Genomic DNA, 12,044 nt, shown 5'->3' with positions numbered 1-12,044 from the left:
AAATGCATGATGTTTCTGGGATAAGGTACTATTTGGAATCCTAGTTCTAAAATGCATTCCTGGCATATTAGGAATAAGAGGTAATAAAAGATAATCGCGGAAAATCTCCAACCTCGTCAGCGGCTGGGATTCTCCAGTGCCGCTGCAGTGAATGGAGTTTTGGTTGGGTGCCAAAATCTCCATTCTCGCTGGCACTGGGACTGGTAAAGATGAAAACAGAGAATCATGCCCAATAAATTTAAAAATTGTGCTGAAGGATGGAAAAAAAGGATTGAAAACAGATTTTAAAGACAGTGTGAATTTCAATTCAATTAAGTTTCAGTAAAAAATAGTAAAATTATTTTCTGTGTTTTCAGTTGTGTTGCCCTATGGAACAATAAACGATATGTAAAAAACTGGTGAAAAAAACTACCCTCCCAAACTGAGGCTCTTTCAATGTTGTTCTCAAATTGGACACTAAAAGATGAGTAAAGCAACCCATATATTCGCTTTCTGAAGAAACACTCAACCCCCACACGGCTAAGATAGGATTCAATGATGTCAGCCCAGTAGTTTTATTGTTTTCGACCAGGGTAAAACTCTTCCTGAATCAAATACGTCCTACATGTCTTTCTTCTTCTGACTTTTGCCCTTTATTCCTCCACAGTCCTAAATGCACATCTACAGATTTCTCCTTCACTGTGGCCCTGTGTGGAAGACTCACTGCACTGCCCCCTACTGAAATTCACTTTTTTTCCCGGGACATCAAAAGCGTGGAACTCATTAATTTTTCACTATTTTTCTAGGCCAGGAAGTATTCGTATTGGGAATAATGAATTTAAAGCTAGGCTTGTACCAGATCTTTGACCACATCAGTAGTTGTAAGGTGTTTGTTAGCTATTATGGTAAAACCAATATTGTCATGGTGTAACAATCCCAAGAAAGGAGCCACTCATTTTGACCTAAATATTCCATTCTCTGAAGTTGTCGTCCATTAAATTATTTTAGCAGTATATTAATAAAAGATTCCTTTGTTTTCTGGTATCCATGTAAACAGCACCCCCTGGTGGATTGGCTACCACAAGCCACAAATGCTCTGTGATTGACAGGGGATTTAAAATTTTAAAAATCCTTTCTCTCACAGCAATGTCACCTAGCATCACTAAGATGCAAATGATAGGAAATATATCATAAGCTGTACTACCAAAATTTGCTTCTAGTTATATAATACACCTAAACACATGTATGTAAATAAATGTAAATTACATTGGGTATGTAAACCATATGCCCAAATGTGCATATAACTAAAACAATTGACATTAATAATATATTTCCTGTTATTTGCACCATTTATTCATAACAATGCCAAGAAGTGATGAACGCATCAGCAGAAAATGCCGGAAGGATAACAGGGAGCAGTGCAGCACCTCCTACTCCCCCCACCAAAATTGCATGCACTCCACTTTGGGTGCACTCAGAGCTGGCATAACTAAAGTGGGAAATTCAGACATCATCTGATCTACCCGAATTCAAACTACTTTCATCCCTTCATATTTGTCTTTCCAAAGCAGATGCAGCAAGGTTACATCCTTGCTCCTCCACTCATTTAAAAGGTTGCAAAATAAATAGATAAGAAAACATGGGACCTGAAATTATGACAACACCCCTGTACTATCAGAGCAAAGGTGGAGCAGAACTTTAACATACAGCCTGCAACACTGCAGATACACTGGGAGGCGGCAGTATCTTGAATCCAACTGGGCCTTGAAGGGGAGGGCCAGAAGAGGGAGTGAATGTGTGAGGACGGAGTCAGTGGGATGTTGAGAGTATGAGAAGTAGGCGCCAGAAAATACATAGAAAACAGGCCAGGCTGAGGTGTAAAAACAAGACTCTGCTTAAAGGGACGCTCCAGCAAAGGAGGAAGCAGGCAACCTGGGAAATGGGGATTTCAGAACAGAAAACAAACACACTTTAGGGAGCTGCACCTTCATATCTTTGCATGGAGCAGGAACTGTGGTCTGATTGTGGTCATGGCAATCTGCCAAGAATGTGCTATGTATATTGTAAAGAATGGTGCCTGGTTCAGTGTGTATCAGCTTCTTGAACCCATGACTCCTGTGAAATACAGCTCACTGACCTCATCAAAGCAACAAGGTAAACAACCTTTGATCCTTTCTCGCAGTCTCTTTACATGTGGCACTTTCATTCATTTCCCCAGTCCAGGGGTATTAAATGAAAGTAAAATCTGTCAATGGGGGTAGAACAGAGCCAGTGCAGAAATCAGACGCTGCCTCCTGGGCCAGGTGTCTCATATCTCTGAGGTCCTGTTAGAACAGGAGTAATAATGCTCACATTCATATGGAGGCACTGAGAATCATCTTCAAACAACCTGAGATAGCCAGCACCCTCAATTCTAATAGCCAAGAAGGATTCAACAAGATGTAATGCTACCTGAAAAGTGTGTTGACACCAGCAAAATCTGCATCTATCTCACTGAGAGATGCCTATTGACCAATTGGTGTATCCAAAATTTTGACCTCTAGTCTTCAGGTGTTGCTAAATGGTTCATACAGAATTTTGAGTGACATCTCTTGGGGTTTGGCCTTCTATTGATCACTGGCCTTTCAGCTCCACAATCTAGAACATGGGACATGCCTGGGATACAGTTTCCTCTTCTGCAGCCAAGTCGTATTCTTATATTTCACAGGCCATATATTTCTAGACAGGCCCCTCAGATGCTTGTTCATATAGATATCAGGATAAAGAATTATGCCTAATACCGGCAGTAAACTTCTGAGGCTAAGAAAGCCCAAACAACAGACAATGCAGTCCCAAGTACCTCAAAATACCAAAATGCTTCAATTTTATAAAGCCAAACAGTGGAGAGAGCAGCAGGCAGCTCAGTGGTGAAATACAATGGATGATCAGGCTGCTGCTGGCATTCAGTTAAACGAGGAAGGGAGCAATTGGGAAGTAGGGATTTGGGTTGGAAATTAACAGCTGGAAAAATCTTGTCCATTAAGGGGAAGCAGTGGTGATGAGCTGCTTTGGGATGGGTAGTGCTCGATCCTGTGCTCCTCCCAGCTCCACATTCAAGTAAGTATTCTCTAAAAGCTTGCCCTGTTAGTTGCCTATTTGGTGATACCTGCAAACCAATCTTTAAGTGGGGACCTCAAACAGGCATTATTTGCAAATGTAAAAGGGCTCATGTCTGTTATAGTCATGGTAACTGCACACTAATTTGTAGGCCTTTATCAATGGGTAGTATGCAATCCAGATATAATGAACATACGCTTCCTGTTCATCACTTTGGAAGGCCTAGAAAGCTATTTAGTGCTAAATTTCTTAACCAATATTCCTTCTACTGAGAGAGAATGATCTGCAATGGAAGGGTAACTCCTGATTAATCTGCTTTGTCATTGCCTTATCCCATATTCCTTCTACTGTTTTGCTTTTAAATAGGAATATGTATGGAAATCACAGAGACGATGTTAAGGACTCTCGGACAAAGACTAGGAAGCAGAAGATTTCCCTGTCTGAAGTTGTTATTTCGCAGGATCTATTTTTAATTGCACAACAGAGAAAAACTGGTGTTTCTGACATGACCCAATGAAATCAGATAAATCTGACGAAGTTGGATGACATTCTAAGCCTGTGAACTCAACCATCCCCTGATTTGACAATTCACTAGGTAACTTTCCCCTCTTTTCTGCCAACTCAATTTGAGTCAAGTGCAGTTATGGTCTAAATGATCAAATTTCAGGCACAGCAGCCTTCATCCTTCTTTATCCTGTCATTTGCATGCATGCACCATTTTGGGAATAAGCACAATTTCGGGCTGCAGTCAATTCTGTCAAATTTAGGTGCATGTTAGAACATCAGGCAAACTGCAAACAGGTTGTTGATTCATGATTGCCTATCTTGTACTTCTGCACAAGACAAATTTGATTCCCCCTTTATCTCTGCTCTACCCACTCCTCTCCTCTTCCTGTATTCTCTTTTCTTCCCTGCTCACTGTCATAGAGGTTTACAGCATGGAAACAGGCCCTTCGGCCCAACTTGTCCATGCCGCCCTTTTTTTTAAAACCCCTAAACTAATCCCAATTGCCCGCATTTAACCCATATCCCTCTATACCCATTGTAATAGAGTCATAGAGGTTTACAGCATGGAAGCATGTCCTTTTCTAACATAATTTTAAAAAAATTTTTAATACTTTATTGTACAGTGAAACTAATTTTAGAATTATATAATTATCTCCTTTGCTCATTTTCCTGGCTCCCACTGTCCATTTCAAAGCCCATAGATTTTTTTTTTAGCTAATCACGAGCCAATTAAGTAATGATTAATGTGATTGAATCATGGGTGGGTCAAAGGTAGCATTAAAGTTGGAAAGAGTTTCCAGTAAATGATTGTGTTCATCAGCAATTCATAGGAGAAGAGCAGGCCATGAATGAGTAATACGCCTGAAAATTAAACTGCAAATAACATATTGCAAAAATCGATAAAAAGAATTTCACACTTGTATCACACACTGCCAGAGCAGATGAAGGACACCATGCTTGCTCCAATATTAGTGTGTAGCTTATGATCTTCCTGGTGAGTTATTTATATGAGTGAGAAATGCCATTGCATAGTTCAAACAATTATCCCCAGATCTATCAAATCCAAACTAGGAGAGTACCCCTCAGCTGTACCAAAGTGTGTTTCTGGTTTGCACACTAGCTATCACTGTGAACCATTTAATGACACTGTTAACTACGCTTTGCATCCACTTGCATGTAGTTCTCTTCTATGGCCACTAGGAAGAAAGGTGAAATTATTCCAAACTCATTTCCCACAGAACCCTTATCTTGCAAAGGAGAGAGATTTTCCCCATCAGTTGGAGACATGAATCCCAGACATGCAAGCGTAGTGGATTAATCTAGATACCCACTGTTAAATTGCAGAGCACAAGGAATGCTACATATAATATTTTAAGGCCTTTCTGAGCTTTTTTTGTCCCTTTTATATTCTACTTTACTTTCAGTTGAAACGTTCCCATGCCCAAAATAAAATTATCCTGAAATTCCATGGGGACTCATCTGATCTCTTAACATAAGGGGATTTTCACAGTAACTTCATTGCAGTGTAAACTTCAGCCAGAGATTTGCAGAGCCCCAGAGAAATGACAAAAAACGGCCATTTACTTTGTTTCTCTGGGAGTCATGCCAGTTTCCCACTGGAGTTAAAGCAAGAAATCAGTAGATTCCCTCTACATTAGAATTTTCAGGCCATGGTATTTTGCTCACAATATTGTTTTGCACTAATGTCGTGATTGTAATAGAAAAAACTCTGTGCTTTTCTGCTGTAAACAGATTGCACATGTATGTTACAGACAACTACAGGTACTTTCAGTTTTTTTCACTAAGTTTTTACGCAGCGATATTTATATAGCAATACTTTCATTTTAGGAGAAATAAAGCAGCAAGGCAAAATTGTTGGATCAAGAGTTTGACCCTGATGTCCCCTCCCCACTCCCCCCCACCCCCCCACCTACACTTGGAAGGGTTTGGTTTATCGCTAAATGAACAGAACAAAATGTGGCAGCCAGTTTATTGACTTCACAGGAGCCATGATTATTTACACAGTCCCTTGGATCATTTGGTTGTTTTGCAAGCCACAAGTTTCTGTGAAATTTGTTTGCTGCCTACCAGAATGTCATGCGATGTTGCAATTTGAATGTTCCCCGGTAATGCTAGCACTTCCGCCTTGTTCCATATCTAGTTCATTAATTAATTTGGAAAGAAAAACACAATGCCGTACCATGAAGCACAAAAGCTTCAAATACTCACAGCCTTCTTACCCCACCACAACTAGATAATACTCAACCAAAACCCCCAAATCCATTAATTCATTAAAAAAAGAGTGGATCTTATTTATTGAAGAGCAGTTGAGTATTTGTACTGAATCAGTGTGTGGAATTGTGCTGTTACTTATGTTTGTCTATTGCATTGACTATACTTTGAACGTAATCAGATTTCCAAAGAATCGTTTATAGCACTAATACCGAATACACAAAGTAAATTAATTATAAAGAGCAGATGTGAGAGTGAAATAAGTTAGAATTTGTCAAGTTTTTTTGCGTCCCAAATATTTGTAATAGAAGATATGTTTGAACTAAGGTCTTAAGCTGAGATTAGCTACAGGAAAACACTGGGCAGAACTTTTGCTCCAATGTGAGGGCAAGAAAGAAGATGGTCAGGCATATAATTTTGTGCCACTGACTAGCCTGCCAGCACCGTTACATCCCTGAACCATTTTTCCAGAGGCATGATCTGGGGCGGAAATTAAAGGCCAATTATCAAAGACTGACTGGAATTTTGCAGTTGACCTTTGGGCAACCAGGAGCCTGGCAGCTGCCTGGATGCAGAAGGGCCAGACCTCCAGGTAGACTCTGAGACACCATGGCCATGTGGCTAATTACCTCTCTCCCTTACCTGCAACAGCAGGCTGTAGCTCTTTCTGTTCTGATCGAGCCCACACACCATCCTTAATTGGGCGACAAGCACATACTCTAGTCACTAATCTGCTATTCAAGGGAAAATCACAGACAGGTGAATGCTCCCGACATAGTGCGGGGCCTGTACCATCATTTGACCCCGACAGTGGAGTCTGACCCAAAATGCAAAGACCTGCACATCATTTCTCGTGGCTAACCGTTTTTGAAATTTTCAAGTCATTTATTGAAATTGATGCTGAAATTAAGCTCTAATCTTTTAAACACTAATAAATTGTACAACTATTATATTTAAGAATACAGTATTGGATTAATTCTCCACTGATTGCTATTTTTAAACAAAGAAATGAGACATCAGTGTTAAAGTAATGTTTCCTCCTTTATACTCAAGTCAACTTTTTCACTAACAATAAAGATTAAAATAAAATATGTCCAATAATTTTTGGAGAAGGGCAGCTATAATGGTACAAATTTCAGCAGAGATCATGCCTGTTTCAGCGGTAACTCCAAATGGGGCTGTTGCAATACCATTTTCCTACTCATTTTCTTCAATAACCTTAAATATATTTTAACTTCAAGTGCTTAACAAATTCCATCTTCAATGTCGTGACTAACTTACCTTCAATGCACATTTTCCTTTCCATTAAAAATTTTAAAAGCTAAACATGTGTCTGCCTCTTTCTTTGGGCATGGGTAAGATTTGTGACATGCCCTTGTCTGTTGCATTTGAAGTATGATGTTAACGCTACGACAACGGACGAATGAACACTGCTCGACGATCACCAGGCAAGAGTGTTCTCTTCCTGTTGGGGAACACTTCAGCGGTCACGGGCATTCGGCCTCTGATCTTCGGGTAAGCGTTCTCCAAGGCGGCCTTCACGACACACAACAGCGCAAGTCGCTGAGCAGAGACTGATAGCCAAGTTCCGCACACATGAGGACGGCCTCAACTGGGATCTTGGGTTCGTGTCACACTATCTGTAACCCCCACAACTTGCCTGGGCTTGCAAAATCTCACTAACTGTCCTGGCTGGAGACAATACACATCTCTTTAACCTGTACTTAACACTCTCTCCACTCACATTGTCTGTACCTTTAAGACTCGATTATCTGTAAAGACTCGCATTCCAACCATTATTCTGTAAATTGAGTTTGTGTCTTTTATATGCCCTGTTTGTGAACAGAACTCCCACTTCCCTGACGAAGGAGCAGCGCTCTGAAAGCTAGTGGCTTTTGCTACCAAATAAACCTGTTGTGAGACTTCTTACTTGATATGACACTCATAGCTACCAGCTCGGATACTGGCACTGTACATACCTTAGGGGCAAATATAGAGTTGGGATTAAAAAGTGATAAGTCATCTGGGCATAAGTTGGCTGCAGCTAGGTCAAGGGAAAAGGATGATTAATCTCTTTGCTCACAGGGCAAGGTCACAGATGAGTTCTGCTGCAGAGATTCAGATGAGGATCTGATGGACCAACAGACAGGAGAGTACTAATAAGCATGCACAATGAGATGCTTTGTGCATTGACTAGCCTGCCAGACAGCTCCCTGTCACTGTCAAAGAGCCTAGATGAATCCAGCTCAAACTTGGCGGAGGACATGGCACAGTACTTGCTCTCTACAAAGTCTATGCTCCATTTCCTGGCTGTGCTGTAGTCCAAAGACAATGGCACTGCTGCAGCCTATTGCAGCCTTTGTAATTTAATAATCTGCCCTCCCTAAAAGGAGGAAGCAACACTCTGACAAATCCAGGAACTCGCATAATACTTCCAAAAACACACATAAAAGTACTTTGAGACTTTTTGCAATAACAGGAGCCCTTAAAAATTCCCTTACCTGCAATGTGGGTACTTTAAATAATGCTAGTACAGGAGTACAGGGCTAATCATGCAGCTCAATGCTTGTTTTTTTGCAGAGTGACACACAAATTTGTAGTTTGACCTGCTTGCTCCAAATTAGGTACCTTGACGTTTCATTAGTCAGTTGAGTTGTGTGACGTCAGGATAACACTCCTTCACAAGCTTCCATGATATCCTAGGGATGCCTATGTGAGAGTCCTTGACAAGAGGGTGTACCATACAGACCCTGCCAGAAGCATTTGGAAGTGAACCCTTTACTAGGTACATGCTGCCTTTAGCAGTGCTATGGTGATGAAATACATGTTTCATAAGGTCTGTATTCAGCAGTGCAAAAAAAAAAGTGCTATGATGATGAAATGTGTGGTTCATGAGGTTCATGTTCTTAGCATCTTGTTGTACGGATATGAATCATGGATGACTTACAATCAAGAAAGAAAGCTCAATAACTTTCATCTTTTCTGTTTACAGCACATTCTGGTCAAATCACGAAAGAACAAAATCTTGAACGCAGTAATCCTCTCAAAGGCAAATCTCCCAAGTATGTTGACACTCTTCAAGCAGAGGTGGCTTCATTGACTCGGGCAAGTTTTCAGGATGGAGGACAGTCACATTCCTCAGGGTTATTTGTAAGGCAAAGTAATCAGAGCCAGATGATCAATAGAATGCCCAAAGCTCCACTTCAAGAATGCTTGCAAGAAGGCCCTTAACAGGATTCTCACACCTGGGACCCATTAGCTGATGACAGGGAAAAATGCCAACATCACCTGTGAGCTGGTGTGTGCCACCCTGACATTCTGTGGCAACAGTGGCTCGGCAACAGGTGCCAATGCCAAAACAACTCATGACACCTTATAATGACTTCATATGTGGTACTCGTGACAGGACCTACCTCTCATAAATTGGTTTCTTCAGCCATCAGCAAAAGTGCATCATATGAAGTCATCCGAACCCCAGTGCTGCATGTCCATCATTTTGAGTTGATGGAAGGAACACAATCACCTCCAAATTTTCATCCAGGTTATGCACCAACATAACTTGGAAATACATCACCAGTCCTTCGTTGTCATGCTGTCTAAATCCTAGAACTCCCTACCTAATTGCGCTGCAGGAGAACCTTCACCACACAAATGACAGCAGTTCACGAAGTTGGTTCAACACATTTTTATAGGAATCATTTCATTCAAACATATTTTTGTTGGATAAATTTCCTTTGATTCTCCTGTTCTTTCCACTTCTTTCAAATTATGTTATTACTTTAGTATTGCTTTAGTTCCCTGAATTCAATCTTGCTTTTTTTTTTACATTTGATTCATTGATTCATTTCCTTTATTTTTTCCTAAAATAGGCACTGATTCAGGGACAACATCTTTATACAGACTAGAGAGATTCTGGGCCTCATTTCACTAGTGAGTTTCTCACTAAATTGGCTGATGGCCTGGAAACCCACCTCCAAGAAGTAATTTATTGCAGATCAGCCAGAGGTCTACTTGGAAACATAGAGAATACTAGATAGAAAAGACCAAGATTCACCTACAACAACAATTTGCATTTATGCATATCCTTTAATGCAATAAAACACCCCATGCCCTTTGCAGGAGTGTTATAGAGCAACATTTGACACTGAGCGACCTAAAACAGATGGCCAAAATCTTGGTCAAGGGGTAGATTTTTAAGGAGCGTCATTAAAGATGAAAGAGAGATAGAAAGGCTTAGGGAGGGAACTCCAGAGCAGAGGTAGCTGAATGCACAGCCACCATGGTGAAGTGATTAAAGCCAGGGATGCTCAAGAGGCCAGAATTAACAGAGCACTAATATCCTGGAAGATTGTGGGGTTGGAGGAGATTACCGAGATAAGGATGGGTGTGACCATAAAGAAATTTGAAAACAAGGATAAGAATTTTAAAATCAAGGTATTGCTTAATTGAGAGACAATGTAGGTCAGTGATCACAGGGGTCAAGGGTAAATCCATTGACTCTGTCTACACTTCCCGCTGCCTCGGCAAAGCAGCCAGCATAATTAAGGACCCCATGTACCCCAGACATTCTCTCTTCCCCCTCTTCCGTTGGGAAAAAGATACAAAAGTCTGAGGTCGCATACCAACCGACTCAAAAACAGCTTCTTCCCTGCTGCTGTCAGACTTTTGAATGGACTTAACTTTCAATAAGTTGATTTTTCTCTCCACCCTAGCTATGACTGTAGCACTACATTCTTCACTCTCTCTTTCCTTCTATATGAATGGTATGCTTTGTCTGTATAGCGTGCAAGTAACAATACTTTTCACTGTATGTTAATACATGTGACAATAATAAATCAAATCAAATCAAATCAAAATGGGATTTGGGGCAAGTAAGGATATGGACAGCCACTTTTTGAATGACCTTTTGTAATGGATTTAATTTGCCTTCTAGCTTCCTGATAATAATCTGATGCAGCAATAATCAGAGCAATAAATCTTTATCAAGTCTACAACAGGTCTCAACATTGAGGCATGGATAACCCCATTAGCAAAGAGCTGTGTGGACTAAAGATGCAGTCACCTGATCCTCTCAAAAATGCTGCACTTATATGTCTCAAATTACTCATATACTGTATCCTAAAATATTTTCTGAAAGAAATCTATCTAAGATACATTTGGGTGAATCAATCAATACTATCTGCTTTCACCAGATCTCCAGATTGATTTTTCATTCATTCAAATAATTGTTTCCACAGATTTGCTTTGGATTTACCTCAAATATGAACTGTGTGCTCTTGTTTGGTTGTTCTGGACAAGGTGAAAGGGCTTGCCATGGTCTACATTATCTAGTACTTTTAGAATCCTAACATACTAATTTAATTACTATTCAGCTACCCTTTTTCCAATGACAGCATGCCCAAGTTAAATAGTCTTTAAAGCAGGGATACACTTCCTGAAGCAAGGAACTGGAATAAGAATTGCCGGCAAGTCCTAGTTTCTCAGATGTCTTCTAGAAGGTGCTTGTGGAAGGGGTAAGGTTGAGCACAAAACTCCTGTTCCCCCAAAACGCCAGAAGAATTGTCAAACATGGTGTTCACCAGATGTGGATAAATTTCAGAAGAAATCAGGAATATCACATCAGCACATCAATGACCTCACTAGGGCATGAAGGCCAAGTTCTGCTCTTTATTCATTCCTTCCTCTCTACAACATGTCAGTTGTCCTTTATCCCACTCCCTGGCAGGCTCAACAATTCCTTTACCTCCATCACTTCTTTCATCACACAGCACAGAGGCAGACTACATTGTCTCTCATTCCCATTGCAAAAGCAAACTCACCTGTTCCTGCTTCTTTAACACTAGCCAAGAGCATCATTCTCCTCTCACTTACCAGCCTTTGCACAATCACCAACTTCTCTTAGGACTACTTTTACACTTCACATACCTCCTTCCCTTCAACACCTTAATTCTCATCTTGCTGCTTATTTTTCCTCTTAGTATACGCACTACGACTGAGGCTACTCTCCTTCCCATTGATTCTCATTGCCTCTTTCTACAGGACACAATAGACAGAACTCTTGTGGTGCAAGGATACCAAGGAAGGTGCATTCATAATGCAACCAAACAGGTTGTGTATCAACCTGCAAATTCTTCCAACGTACACCAGTGGCAGGTAATAAGTGCGGGAAAGGTTCCTGGAAAGAAAGTTGGAACCTTCACTATCACAATGTAGCACCAGATTACAGCATG

General features: G+C 40.6%; 1 protein-coding gene across 1 annotated transcript; it reads left to right on the top strand.

The window, feature by feature from the left end:
- The first annotated feature begins 1,787 nt into the window (after positions 1-1,787).
- LOC144492868 (uncharacterized) lies at positions 1,788-10,661 on the top strand. Its single transcript, XM_078211412.1, has 2 exons — positions 1,788-2,133; positions 8,807-10,661. Exons 1-2 carry the CDS (start codon positions 2,010-2,012, stop codon positions 9,043-9,045), a joined length of 363 nt encoding a protein of 120 aa, XP_078067538.1. The 5' UTR covers positions 1,788-2,009; the 3' UTR covers positions 9,046-10,661.
- The last annotated feature ends 1,383 nt before the right edge of the window (positions 10,662-12,044 follow it).

Source organism: Mustelus asterias, chromosome 4 (genome assembly GCF_964213995.1).
Source record: "Mustelus asterias chromosome 4, sMusAst1.hap1.1, whole genome shotgun sequence".
NCBI lineage: Eukaryota > Metazoa > Chordata > Chondrichthyes > Carcharhiniformes > Triakidae > Mustelus > Mustelus asterias.
The sequence above is the reverse complement of the archived record's forward strand: the minus strand, read 5'-3'. Positions and strand labels throughout refer to the sequence as shown.